Here is a 15,602-nt window from a genome sequence, read left to right as displayed (position 1 = left end):
TTCAAGTGGCATTGGAAAGATATCGATAAGACCTACACAATGAGAAATCCATCATCAGAGTTTGAAACAGTCAAGAATGAAGAAATTTCTCAAAAGATATAACAGTTAACTTGAGGCACTAATTCCGGAGCAAGTATAAATTCTTTTGGTTTTCCTTCATGAACTTGTTTCATTAGTACGAATTCTTAGTTTTGTGTGTTAATGTCATAACTAGAGAGATTGATCACCTCTCACTTTTGATAGTCTTACATTCTGTTGCAGAAGAAGTATTAGTTTTTTTTGTATGTTGCAGGAGGAAGGACAGATGACTATAAGTGAATAGTGTCTCTCGTAAGAGGATGATCAACAACAAAGAAGAAACATCAATGCATGAGCACATGCTAATGCAAAATCAGATCCAAGCACTTGCAAAACTTTCAGATACTATTGTCTCCATTACATCCATACTTCTTAATAAACCATTCACCTCATTTCCCTTCATATTTTTCATTTACATTCACATACACTTTCCATTACTTTTTGTCCACTGCTAACCCACAAATAAAAGCAAGAGGCTCATTTACATGCTTATTGCCCATTGCCATTATTACTTTCCATTTCCATCTTCCATTTTCATTTTCCCTTTCCTATCATTTTCATTTTGCAAATAAACCCTGCTTCAATGCAAATTATCAAGTGCATAGTCCTTTGAGTCTAAATTGCTTGCAAAAACACCTTGAGGCTTGCATGCCTTAATGGCAAGTCCTCATGCCGGCGAGAAACGGGAATACATTAATGTCCCTTGTTCATTGGATCTTATAGGTGACTCGACATCGGCAAATTTATTCGTACCTAGCAAGATGTGTTTGGGCATCTTGACTCTCATTGTCATCAATGGTGAGAGTTCTCGTGTTGACTAGTGGCATCCATTAATGGCCACTAAGTCAACAATTTCCTACTATGTTCAGCATCAGAACATCTATTCACATAGCAGGAATTGTGCCAATGAGTTTTGAAGACATGAAGACTATTATTTTTAGCATTTTGCAGCAGATTCAACAAGTTTTAGTAGAAGCAATAAAAATTCATCTTGACTCTTTTATCCGTGACTCTTTTTGTCCATCCACTTGAAGAAGATTATAACCAGAATTTTGTAGCCACCACACATACAACTCATCCATTTCCAAAGGGTAAGTTAAGGTACGTCATTTTATGACTTTTTACCATAGAATTCCATAAAAGGCTAGAATGATAATTGTTGGAAAAACATTTCCCTTCCTCATTTCATAAAATTGACAATACCATTAGTTGGGGGTGAAATCCATTCATATTGATATCTTGCCATGTTCATATCATATTCAGAAGCCCACATACTTCCAAAATATATTAACTATTACATTATTATTATGAGCATACAATGGATTTTCAAAAGTGCTTAAAGGATAATTGGATACAAACACAATCATGGTTGTCACACAAGAACTAGCCATGATGCAATCCAATAAAGATATACTTTGCAAAAATAATCAAATTATCATTATGAAAATTTCAAAGATCAAAATTGAATGCAACAACAAATATGGTTGTAACACAAGAACCAACCATGTTGCAATTCAAGTAAAACACTTTGCAGAAATATGAAGTTATCAAATGATATCATGCAAAGCTAAGTCAAAGCTCAAGGATCAAAAGAATTAATGTAATATATCTTGCATGAGGACATGCAATAGCTTCAGTTGGGTGGTATGTTGGGTATTGAAATTGTCATTCACTTCCATTACACTTTCACTACCATGTCCATTATATCACCTCCATTTCACCTTAATTTCACTACCATGTTACTACATTCATCTCACTTTCATCATTATTGGGTCACATTTATGTTTTTCCAAACTTTATTAATTCTGAGCATTTTTAAGTGAATTTGTGGTTAAAAAGTAGAAAATAATGTGCATATGCTTATACCTAACAAGTGGGATGAGATTGTTCACATGTGTAGGTCAAAAGGAAGCTTCTAAAAGACCTTTATGTGGCATCCTAAGGCCAAATTCGAATTTGAGTGGAGAAGATCATGGGATCATGAGGATATGTGTAACATTTTTTATTTATATTAAAACTGTAAGAAGACATGTGTCTTATCATTTTCTATTTTGATTATAATTCTAGAGATATAGGGAGAGATTCATGGACTCTCATTAATGAGATAATTTCTCATATTTTTGTATAAATAGGAGATCTCTCTCCTTTATTTGGAAGCTTTGTTAACTTTGTTAGTTCAACTTGTCATTATTTTGTACTTTGTGATTTTGAATAATTTGAATAAAGCTTTGAGGTTCCCAACATGGAACGAGATGTGAAGTAGGAGATATCATGGAGCATATTAGAATGTATGGTAGAGTAGAATTTATTTTTTAATTTTTCTTTGATTTCATTCAAGTATCTCGTTTTATTTTTATGATTGTTTTCAAGTTTAATAGTTTAGATTTTCCATTCATGCAAGTTTGATTCATGCAAGTGTGTTCAACCGGTTGATTGTAAATTTATCTAACTGTATAATCTATGCTTAAAAAAATAGTCCAAGAAAGTAGTCCTCCTATTTTCCAATTAGTGCTTGCAGCATTAGAGCACACAATAGATTAGTTTTCCTTGTTTTGTATTTACTTTCCATTTGTAGGCTTATCTAACTGTGTAATTTATGCTTAACAAAATAGTCCAAGAAAGTAGTCGTCCTATTTTCCAATTGGTGTTGGAGCATTAGAGCACACAGTAGATTAGTTTTCCTTTACATGTTTTGTATTTGCTTTCCATTTGTAGATTTATCTAACTGTGTAATCTATGCTTATCAAAATTGTCCAGGAAAGTAGTCCTCCTATTTTCCAATTGGACTGAATTTGGGTGTTTGTTCATGCAACAGTGATAGATTCATTTCCCATGCTCTCTTAAGATCACATATATTGTATACTCAATTGCTTAAGTCATTTCAAGAAGATGATTTCGACATCTTCCTATATTGAATGCTCTCAATGGTATTTGAGCCTGTAGTAGATCATAATTGTTTTTGTATTGTTTTAAACTAGCATTATCATTTTTGCTTTCATTTCATAGATATTTTGCCAGCCTAGATTAATATAACTATTCAATGTTTTGATTTGTTTTATCTAATTTCATTTTCATTTCTCCCTTCTCTAGAAATTAGATTTTAATATTAAAAGTCATTAGATTTAGTTGTCCATTAACATTTAGAGATTTCATCTAGAAGCATAACTTTCTTTCATAGATTAATTTCATTAAGCATAAGAAACAAAAGCCCCAAAAACAACATAAACTATAAAACAACGAAGTAAGAAAAATTTAACTAAGCACTTATAGTGCATTACACTTCATCAGTTTACGATACCCAAATTGATAATTTATGTAGAGCAATTTAGGGCACTAAATTGACTAGACATAAGGTAGATGATATGCTTTCAAGGCCTATTGTAAATTCATCTATTATACTCAAGCATAATTCTGTTTTGCATGAAAGTTACATATAAAAATATGCAAATGATAGTGACTTTCAAAAAGTATATGCAAGCTTGAGTCAAGGAAATGAAATTGAAGAGTTGGATTATCATGTGCATAACAGTTTGTTTTATCACTTGGGAAAGTTTTGTATTCCACAGGGAGAAAGAAACAATATCATAAGGGAGGTACACACTTCATTGATTTCCCGACTCTTTGGTGTAGGCAAGACAGTAGCGAATTTTCAAAGGTATTGTTATTGGCCACACATGTTGGATAATGTTTCTCATTTCATAAGAGGATGTTCTTTATGTGCTACAAGTAAACTTGGAAATAGGAAACTTGGTTTACACACTCCACTTCCGGTACCTTCATGTCCATGGGAGAGTATCTCAATGGATTTTGTAGGAGGTCTTCCATTGTCACAGAAAGGTCATGATTACTTGTATATAGTTGTAGACAGGTTTAGAAAAATGTGCATACTAACACCATGTAAAAAGAAAATTATAGCTGAACAAACAACCCATCTTTTCTCCCAAAACATTTGGATTCATTTTGGTCTTCCTAGTTCTATTGTAAGTGATCGAGATTCTCGATTTGTTGGGAATTTTTTGTCAAATTTGTGGGACATGATGGACACAAAGTTGAAGAAAAGCACAACCTTTCATCCACAAATACATGGACAAACCGATGTGGTCAATCGAATAGTTATTCATCTTCTTAGATGATATTGTAGAAAAAATCCCAAGTTGTGGGATGAATAGTTGCATGACATAAAACATGTATAAAATAGGGAAAAACATTCTTCCACAAACACATTGCCATTTGATGCATGTTATGGGTACTTGCCAAGATCGCCATTGGACTTCATATTTGAGAAAGATGTTGCCATTGAAAGTCATAGTGACATCGATAAGACAAGGAAGTTCATAGAGAAAATTCAGTTGATACATCACACAATGCAGGAACAACTTGAGAAAAGTCAAAGCAACTACAAGGTAAGGCACGAAAAACAATAGGTTGATCACAAATTTGAAGTTGGAGACGAAGTTTTGTTATATATTAACAAAGAGAGACTTGGAGGGTAACCTAAAAGTCTTAAACGAATCCGTTATGGTCCTTTTAAAATTCTGGAAAAGATTGGTAACAATGCATTTAAGCTTGATTTGCCTCCTTATATGAAAATATACTCTCTTGTTAATGTTGAGAATTTGAGATTGTTTGAGCCTCCATTGTTTGATGATCAAGGAGATCATGTTCAACTACCATCAATAGATGATGTCTCGCCAGAATATCTAGATGAGCTTCAACAAGATCTCATGCTTGACAAGAGAACCAAAACATCAAAGAGAGGGGTTTTTGAATACCATAGAGTGGGACTCAAGGGACAAAAGCCTATTCAAGCCAAATGGTCGCATATTAAGAAGGTGATGGAGCTATACACTCACCTACTGAGCAACTGATAGTATCTTTTTGGGTTCAAAAGGCTTCTATTGGGGAGGAATGATCAGGTGCTGAGTATTTAGCTCAAAAATAGAAGTTCTCAGATTGGCTCAAAACCTGAATGACCACGTCCGTCTCTGAAGAACAATCATAACACAACTTGTTTCATTGAAAACAGAGTTCGTATGAGGAAGTTATTGTGTTCTGATGGCTTTTCTAAACTTGTGAAATTTAAAAAAAATGCCTAGTCACTGCACAGTCAGTAGTCCGTACCACTGATATGGAAAGTGACTAGGCATGGTCAATGATTGGTCAACAATGAATCAGGATCGAACAAGTGTCACCATATGGTTAGGTTTTATAGGTGATTTGGTGCTTTTTTATTGGTACATTTTTGGACCAGTGGAATAATTCCACATGGCAAGCCCAAAGTCCGCCACATGGTACCTCGCAAGGGCTTGGTTGGTGGTCTACTATGGAGCAAAATTTATTGGTGGTGGTCGAGGTTGAACCCACGACCTACCGCATACCAACCTCAAGCCTTAACCATCCGCTCTACATGATTTCACTTGACCATTGTGTTCACGACATGTATTTAAGTTATAACTATTTGAAGGCTGGTGATTAGGGGAATGCCACCCCGCAGGCTAGCCCTACCCCCATGTGAACATAATACAATAGACCGCCACAGTCGTCGGTGGCTCCAACCAAACAGTTCTGCAAACCGAACATGTGAACACCACAACCCAAACTTTTAGTTAACTTGACAGTTCTGACCATAGTTCCAACGGTTCTGACAGACATAACCGCATTTTTTAAATGTGACTTAAATGTTCCATGTGAACAGTCCAACATTGTCATTGAAGGCCACAGTTTGTGCTTAGCACTAATACCACATTCAATTTAGTTAAGTGTAGTTTATATATTAATTAACTGCAGTTAAATTGGTGATAAATTCGGTGTTTCCCCCAAATTTGTGCCTCCCATGAAATTTAGTAGGGTTAACTGCAGATGTTCCAAATTTAGAGGAGAAACTGTAGGAAAATACTGACTGAGCCCTAGAGAAGTCAATTTCGACTAAAATGAGCTCAGAAAGAGGTGTTCTTGGCTAATTTGGACATTCTGAACACATTGGTACAGGTATCAGGAGCCATAGATCTTTGTAAATATCATTTTTTCCACATTGAGCTAATACAGAGGCCCAAGCCATGGAAGCTGGCCCAACGAGATGTAGCCCATGAGGGGTGAACTCCATCAAAACATTGTGTTAATGTTTCTATTTGATGGTTTGCTGCACTGTACATGTTTATTGTTTGTTTCTGAAGCTATTTTTCTCATGAATGTTTTTTTAACTTAAATAAAGTTACCTGATTGTATGCACAAATAGCTAATGAAACCTCAACACAAGAAGCAATAAGCATGCACATGTTTATAAATTTGTAATTGTTATTAGCAAGAAAAAATAATCATACAAAGACAAATCAATTCCACTTCGACCCTCACAATTGTTTCTCTCAGTTTTTCAGTTTCCTTACTTGTAGCACAATCTACTATTTTTGGTAGTTTTTCGGGTCGTGAACTTCTAGAGCCGTTTTGAGGCCCTAAACAACATTTTTTTGGCAAAAAACTGTTGACGATTGTTATGGAAATTATGTCAGCAATTGTAGTCCTCGGAGAGGTATTTTGCCAAAAAACGGCTCGAGAAGTTCAGGACCTGAAAAACTGCCAAAAATAGTAAGCTGTGCTACAATTAAGGAAATTGAAAAAATGAAAGAAACAATGGTGAGGGTTCAAGTGGAATAGGCAGGTGTCCACCAATATCCACCTGGATCAATCACACTGACATTATTTCCAGAGTGGGTTATTTTTTTCTTATGTTTTGCATATCCCACTACGCTACCAAGAGTGCAATAGTATTGTTCTACATTGTTTGCTCATTATGCAACTTTTTATTATTATTTTGGATGGCTTGTTTCCCATTTTCATGATGCCCGATTGTAATGTCAGCGATGTAATTTTGTGGTTTATTGCTTACTTTGGTTGAACATATAATTAAGCATGCATTATGCCCTTAATACATTTTATAAAAGTAATTTTTTTGCACAAGGACATAGGCTCAGGCATGCATCATAACTCCATAGTATTCAAGTTTCATGTATGGGTTAAGAATACGACTTTGTGTATGGTTAGGGCTATGCTAGATGGTGCTAAGAATCAATATATTGTTTGCACTTGCTTCACAAGAATGTTGTTGATGGTTTTTCCAAGAATGATTATTTGATGGAGTATTGAATTACATGGTTCTTGATGCATCTCAAAATCTATCTTGGGATTTTTTCTCCAACATTACACATTTCATGATCTTTAATTTTGTTTTATTTTTGGATCTTAGCTCCATTTCCTAGAATGACAATGTTGAATTATTGTGGACAGATGGAGGTGCATTACAAATGAAGAATGGTTATGAAATTTAGGTTCACGATGATAAGTGTAATGATAAGGTTGGGTAGTTAACAGTTAGTCAAGGATAAGAATCTAGAATCAGAGTATAAAATAAATAAGGATGAGGCGGGCATTTAACATTTAGTCAAAGATAAGAATCTCAAATCAGAAGATAAAATAAATGAGGACCGAGCTCAGGATGGTAGTGGTAATTATATAATTGGAACTTTCAATGACATAATGGATTGATGCAAATTCCATATCATACTCGGTTTGGTTCTAAAGCTCAAATTTATTTGGGTTTATAGCTCACTATGATAATGGGTGTTCAATTATCCTAAATTTCTATGAAATATTATATTAGTGTAGCTCCAACTCATACCTTGTGTAGCCCTAACCCTTATATTTAGTTTTCTTTATAACATTGATGATATTTGGTTATAAGTTAAACCTTTTACTGCATAGAGATAAGAATCAACACTATTTATTGTCCATTATTTTTTGGTAGGTATTGCATGTAACATTATTGTTACTAATATTAGTAGGGATTTTATTGTATGAATAAATTGGTGGCTTAAGATTTTCTTTGCAGAAGTGCCTAGCAAGGGTTTCCCTTAGAGCAGTGTGACAATTTTTGAAGCAACAATGGGAGAACATGTCTAGATTGGAGAATGAAGAGAAAATATAGAAGTGGTCATCAAAGAAGAGCACCATGTTCAAAGTTTCAGAAATGGCACTTGATACTGCAACTCTTTCGAAAATACAAATATAGAACAAACTTCGATGCTAGCTCCAATAGATTGAAGCTCGCAAGCTGGTGGGTAAAAATCATTGCAAGGACGTTACCAAACTATTTCCAATGTATTGAAGAGTGGTTAAGACTCGACACTCTCTACAGAATATGTGTTGAGGCCTTTGACATCACTAATCATAATTCTCTAAAGGTTGTTATCTCAATGGAAGAGTTCATGCCTTATAAGAATGAGGTTGGTGGCTCGATTCCATTGTGACATACCATGGATTAAGCAATGATATTGTAATTTTATTTTTAAATAAATACTTTTCATATTGATTTATTTCAATGGAGAGATATTTTTTTGGATTGATTGTTTTATATTGTCTCTAAAGAGACAAAAGTGATATTTTATTATCTTTGAATATAATTTTTTATTGTCTCTCAAGAGACAATAAGTAGGGTGAAAGACATATTATAGACAATATTTCTTTAATTGCAACTATTGTCTCTCGAGAGAAAGAAATGAATTTGTCTCTTGAGAGACAATAATACTTGTGTTATATACTGTCGTCTTTTTAGAGACATTTTTTAAGACAATAATATGAGACACCCACTTAAAGACAATATTTAAGATAATAAGCTAGTTTTTTTTCTCAAGTTAAGACAATTTACCCAAAAATTGTCTCAAATATTGTCTTAAAAGCAAATATTGTCTCAAATATTGTAGTGCTAGTAGGAATACATTCAATAATGAAAACCTAATAACACACTCTCTTTTAGATTACCTACAAAATACAAAAAAGTCTTAGAGTAACATGTAATCCTTATATCCTTAAATTGGTCCAGCCTAATGTGAGAGCTCTTTGGGTTACATAAACCTTAACCTATTTAGAAAAAATGAGAGATAACAATGTATTATAGTATAATTAGTTCCATTTTAAAAAACTATTTAAAAATAAAATATGTATACCATTTCATTGCATCTAATAATAGTATTGAACAAATGCAAAATGATACTGTTGTAATGAAATCATTTAAAGCAATGAAGTCATTCTAGTTCTTCTATTAGGAAAATTTTAATGATGAAAATTTATCTTAAATGTTAGAAACCTTGACCAATTTTACTAACCCTAACATTTAAGTTATAAAAGGTTTGGCTATATTTTTATGGATACATTCAAATTTCTAATTATTTTTTGTTACATTATTTTATTTTTTTAGTTTAGACAAGGGGAAAAAACATAAATTGAATGAGAAAAAGACAAGGGGCGCACGGGTATTGTTTGTAAAGGAGAAAAATGGAACTCCTAGATTATGCATTCACTATAGATAGTTGAATAAATTGAATATCAAATAAAGGTACCCATTATCGTGGACTGTACCTTTTCTTAATTTTTTAATTTAGACAAATCAATTTTAAAAAAAAAAAAGGACCAATATTATTTTTGGAAAAAACATATTAACCTCTAAAATTTTCCCACCTATATTTAGCTGCCCAATATTTCTACGCATGCTGCAAGAAGATTATCTTTTGGATTTTTCCGGAGTTGAAACCAATAAATGTTTATTTGATTTTAAAGGGAAAAAAACTTACAACCACGACAGTCCGAATTTTCCTTCGAAATTGATGCGTAAGAAAACACTCTCACAACCTTCAATAGCAAAGGTCCTGTGCGAATGTACACCGAATATTTTCATCTGTAAACTTGTCCAAGTTAGATGCAAGATAACTACGGTTTAACACAATAATTGACCTTTAGTCCAAAGAACAGTGAAAACAGAAGTCCGTATGAATTCAATTATAAATGTTAATTATAATATTTTATATTTTTAAAATTAAAATTGAAATAAATTAACATTCATATTTATATGAATTATGCAGTATTATTAGTTAGTTTATTTAAATTTGATTATGTTCTTTTGTTCAGGTTTAATCAATTTCCTGTATTTAAATTCGGCTTACATGGTCTACTGTGCTTACACGTACGGTGCTTTTAGGGTTATCCCTTCCTCTAGATTGATGATCTCACTATATCCAAGTAAAATAGACTGACATGAAGCCACACATTTTATATTGTAGTAATATTGTATCTTCTATGCTCCCAACCAATTCGAACGTGTCCTCAATAGAATGAGACGGATGTCTTTATTAGCTGACTAATGAACCTGACATCCGTACTCAACATCAAGGTTCAGGAACTTATTGTACATTTGAAGTGTGGTTACAAGGGCACAGTTTCAACGACGGTTCTCGTCACCAAATTCTTTATTTCAATGCTGGCAACACTGAACCCATCTCTGTATTTGTAACCGTGACGAAAAATTCTGTAAATGTCAAAAGCAACCTTCTTGTAAGAGATGGGAACACCGCTGTCGGGTCTAAGTAACTCCCAATTCAGTTCCTTGGTTAAGTTATCGACCATAGCATTGATTTTATTCACAGCATCTTCCTCTGTTATTCCAGGATGGTCTTTCATATAACACGATACGGACGAAGGCTCTTCTCCACGCGCCCTGTCAGCCTACATTCACCATGCCAATGTCACTATAATATGTATCCCACTTCATTTGTTATTGCAGAACATATCCCACTTCATTTGTTTTGACATAAAAGGTTATGGGGATTACCTTGTAGCATTGAGTGTCACCTTTCAGTCGAAGGATCACACATATCAAATCATTGAACTTCGATGGAAAGTCAATTTCCTGCAGGATGCGAGGCGGAAGAGGAAACCCGAACGTCAGCATGGGTTGGAGGGTGGCTATGCGAGAGCCGAAACTGACTTTCCCATTCTGCAGGTACTCCTCGAACGTCGGAAGATACCCACTGGAAATCCACCTGGCTTCTTGCATATACGTATCAATATAAGCCTCCCACTGAACAGGTACAAGAACAAGCAAAACAAAATTAACTGATCATCACTCAGTTAAATCATTCTCCTAAGTTTAAGGTTCTCACAAAGAAATATTTGAATATGTATGTTTTATTGTTCTTCATACAGATTTTCGAACATAGCTGACAGTGTCTCGTGCTTGAATCTTCTGCGCCTCTAGAGCCATTTTGTTTACGTTGTCGTAAACCGCCATGTACACTCCTTTCATATAGTCTGGAAGACACTCTATAGAAGACTTATCCCATCTGATCATTATAAACACATTTTTTAGTCATGTCGGTTTCTCTATGCAAAGGGTATATTGCTTCACTCGATTTCGTAATATACATTTTCTTAATTTCACAGTAAATTTATTTGAAAGCGAGAGGGTAGGTATATGTGTGTGGGGATCTATATATATATATGAACAACAAAAACCAGAGAGCCTTAAGGTTACACTGTAAAATAGGTTTCCCTATGTAAGTGCAATTATCACCTCTTAAATGCTGCGGTTAAGAGTTCGAGCTCCTCCATTGTTCCGAAGGTGTCGTAGATGTCGTCGAGAATCGTGACAATTTGACATATTTTCGCAAATCCGAGTCGAAACTCAGAATGTTTAGGATCATTTGCAATGCAAGCTGCTAAAGTATAGTATTCCACGTAACGATGCCGTGAGAATGTTATTTGAGGGAACCCATAATCTTTCGACCATCTACACATATAAACTTCACATTTTTACATTCTTGAATTTTTGAAGACTCAAATCGAATTAATTTGCACACGATATGCAATGACAGCTCATTACCTTGAGAGAGATTGTAACTCTCTCTTTATTACAGAGTGAAAAATGTTGAATTCCAGTTTTGCAAGCTCTAACAGTTTCTCCGTGATCAAATATGGCGTCCTAAACCAAAAATTGCATCAGGAATCAATTGAAAATTTTACATGGATACTAAATTACGAAAATACAGATTTCCAGGAAGACAAACAACGTCATATGGCCAGGCCCAGCTGTGTTTGTTCATGCAATATATTCAGATTCATCCATCTTCAGCTCAGACCTTATAGTAAGATTTTGAATTTCTCTGCGAGTAGTATTTGTGCATTGAACTACACATAAACAAAAAAAAAATAACATTGCAGACTTTATAACGTGGAAATAAAATTGATGAACCTACTCAAATATAGTGTCCTGTCCAAATACGTCGATGTACATTCTTGTTTCCATCCTTGGGAGATTTGTGTGCCAACCAAATTCTAGAAGATACTCTATCTGCGATCCACAAATTTGAAACGTTAAAAGACAGGTCGCAACAAATAATGAAATATCATGGTAAGTGGTATTCGTATTACTGCCTCACCTCTTGTGCAACACCGGAGGGCGGAATCTTTTGTAGGGCATCTTTTAAAAGCATTGTAGAGAAGATTTCAGCCTCCTCCATAACTTTTTCCCCAGGAAAGGAAATGAGAGATGCCCGAAATAAATTGAGGACGTCTCTTATGTATCCCTCTGTTTGAATAGCAGAGCAGGTAAACTGCCCCTTCTCGTTTTTGAAGTGATACAGAACATCTGGCATAAATGTATAAGTAACATCAGGCAACGTCTCCACGTAAATGCCGGCTCAGTTATAATGAAAACTTCAAAGAGTAATTATTAATTAATAAAACCCCCATATACCTGAGGACACTGTATATCCGTGTAGTCGGAGAGTTCGAAGACCCAAGGCGGTGGAGTTGAGATCAGTCACACCGCTTTCTCTCCCACGTCCAATGCCCTTCTCGCTCCAATAACTGCCGGGCAAATAATTTCTTGTTATAATCGCGTGTACTATATATCTATATATATATATAAAGCATGGATTAAAAATGATGACGGACAGACCTGTAAACATAATCCAACGCTGATTTTATCTCATTTTTGAAATGCCTATCGATCCCCAATCGTTCAACGCTATCGACCATCCAAAGGCGTTGGTGGAGGTCATTGAGGGGACTGAAAAGTTCTCCATCCTCCTCTAACATTTTATTGAAGATATTTTTTACTTCCCCAATAAGTCTATCAGCACGTTCACGGTAAGAAGGTGCCTGAACCATATACAGTAGTAAATTGGAGCAGAAAATTAATCCATGAACTAGTCGTGAACGAGAAAAGGAATATGCAGAAGAAGAAGAAATTCAGATGAAGTTGCTAGTTACCCACCTCATAGGACGTAGAGAGAGAGTCTATGGAATCGTCCTCCCAAAGGTTGGAATGATGACCACCTATGCGTCTTGGTACCCCATCATCATTAGAAACGGAGGTGGTCGAACTCATGCTCATAGAAGGTGTACTTAAGGATCTCCCTCCACTGCACATCCCAAGATTGGGTATTGTTCTATGGATAGCCTTCAGCCCATGACAAAAACCGAACAACGTTCTGCACAGACACAATCTAGAACCCAACGGGAGAGCAGAAACCAGAGCCATTTCTGTTGGCTTATGACAGGTTTTGGCCTATGTAGATAGCTCAAGATAACGAACTAAAATATATGCGGTGGAACACTACTGCCGTGGCCCATATATAGAGCTTTCTTGCTCCCCCACCATGTCACCACTCACATCACTTCAGCATTATTGATTACCATGTACGGCGTCTATGTCACACTTTTCTACGGAGATATTACTATAGTTGCAGAGAAGTCAATACCTATAATATTAAGATAAGTTGAAGAAATTCTATCCATACGTCGTGACGATTTAAGAGGTAATCAATAAATTATGAAGGTAGTGAAGATTTTAATAAATTTATTATTGAAATAAATTAATAATTATAATTATGTAATTAAAATTAATAAATAAATCATTAAAATAGATAAAGAAATAAAAAAATTAATTCTAAATTTAAAACAAAGTAGGCTCAAAGGTCATATATAGTAAATCAACTTGCCTGGTCACAACATTCTTAACTATTTTATATTAGATGAGTCACATTAACAAAAACCTAATAAAAATATTATTATTAATTTTTATTATTATAAATTTCGAAATTCATAATAGTAAATCAATATTTATATTTTTAACTAATATAAATTAGTTAAAAAGTTATAAAAATATTTTATTTAAATTAATAAATGTATGGTTAAAATAAATTTAATAATAAATTAATATTTTTTTTTTATATATTATAATTATAGAATTAAGTTTGTTTGGTATAAAATAAATAGTGATATAGGGTGTTTTGTTAAAATATTTTTTGGTAAAATGGTTATTAATTAGAAATTATGTGGATAAAATCTAATTATGCTAAGCGCTATTGTGATGTCTTCTATATATGTAAATATTTTTATCTACTACATTTTTAAACAAATTGAATATTGATTAATCTTATATAAATAGTAATTTTGTTTTAAATGCTTGAAAAGTGGAATGCTCAATTATGGCAGTAATTATTTGATTAAACTTAAGTGAGAATAAATTATCAAAGGATGACAGTTTTATTCTCAAACACTTAGACTCGGAAGTTACCCCAACCCTAATTACTTCCAAGAAAAGATTATTCCAACGGATCAAGAGGATGGGGGGCATTTGAGACCACCAAGATATTCAATATATTAAAAAATAAATAAAAATATTAACTATGCTAGGAAGACAGACAATGATATAGTAGCTACCTCTCGTTAAGGCCAGTGATATAGTAGCTAGTTAAGACCAAATATCTCTTATTATTCAAGACTAGGGTTCTTAGGAGAAACCCTGTGAAGAGTAGCTCAGGGGAGACATCAAGAGGAGCAGTGCCAGTCTCAAGCTTGGGAGGCAAAATAATCAGAGGATGCTTGGGAGGCAAAATAATTAGAGAATTAAAAATCCAGTACAACTGGGAAAAGCGAGACAGATAAATATAATCGGATAACTCTATCTAGCTACAGAGATCATCTTATAGATAGCATGATGCACATGTTACCTTTCTTAAGCAAGTTAAATATTAGGAGAAACATCATTCCAGTAGTTAGGAAGGGTTTGTATAGAAAATCTTCTAGATAGCATGATGCACATGTTACCTTTCTTAAGCAAGTTAAATATTCGGAGAAATATCATTCCAGTAGTTAAGAATGGTTTGTATAGAAAATTATAGATTAATGATGGTATTCATTATTGAAATAAAAGACACTAGACCTGTAAATTAACATTTATTTGGAAAAAATAGTAAATCTGGAAGTTAATTAGGTTATGCATTGTCACCATAGGAAAACAATAAAAACTGAAGAATAACTTCTAAATACAAGGACAGTAAAATAGTAAGGTATTAAGGTATTCACTGTCAATTTTGTAAGGACTCTGGACACCACATATCTCCACAATGGTATGATATTGTCCACTTTGGGCCTGAGCCCTCATGGATTTGCTTTTGGAATTACCCCAAAAGGCCTCATACCAATGGAGATATTTGTCCATCCTTATATATCCATGATCCTCCCCACCTCTAGTCAATGTGGGACTTTTGTCGTATACCCAACAATCCTCCCCTCGAACAAAGGACCATCGAGCCTCCCCTCAAATGATTATCCATCCGTCCACTCTCTACCAACTAGGATTCTCCGCTCCAATGCGTTGGAAGCACACGCCTTACATGGAACACCACCTGCCT

The 15,602-nt window shown here is 34.3% G+C and overlaps 1 protein-coding gene across 1 annotated transcript; it reads right to left on the bottom strand.

The window, feature by feature from the left end:
• Positions 1–10,162: 10,162 nt before the first annotated feature.
• LOC149145808 ((+)-alpha-pinene synthase, chloroplastic-like) lies at positions 10,163–13,519 on the bottom strand. The gene is made up of 10 exons (XM_089453076.1): positions 13,178–13,519; positions 12,860–13,062; positions 12,656–12,768; positions 12,339–12,547; positions 12,156–12,250; positions 11,783–11,881; positions 11,474–11,689; positions 11,105–11,243; positions 10,733–10,981; positions 10,163–10,626 (listed from the first exon to the last, which is right to left on the bottom strand). The coding sequence occupies exons 1-10, from the start codon at positions 13,442–13,444 to the stop codon at positions 10,327–10,329; spliced, it is 1,890 nt and encodes a 629-aa protein (XP_089309202.1). The 5' UTR covers positions 13,445–13,519; the 3' UTR covers positions 10,163–10,326.
• Between the last annotated feature and the right edge of the window lie 2,083 nt (positions 13,520–15,602).

Source organism: Pinus tabuliformis, chromosome X (assembly GCF_031772625.1).
Source record: "Pinus tabuliformis cultivar Carrire ecotype Pingquan chromosome X, CPIR1, whole genome shotgun sequence".
Classification (NCBI taxonomy): Eukaryota; Viridiplantae; Streptophyta; class Pinopsida; order Pinales; family Pinaceae; genus Pinus; species Pinus tabuliformis.
The sequence above is the reverse complement of the archived record's forward strand: the minus strand, read 5'-3'. Positions and strand labels throughout refer to the sequence as shown.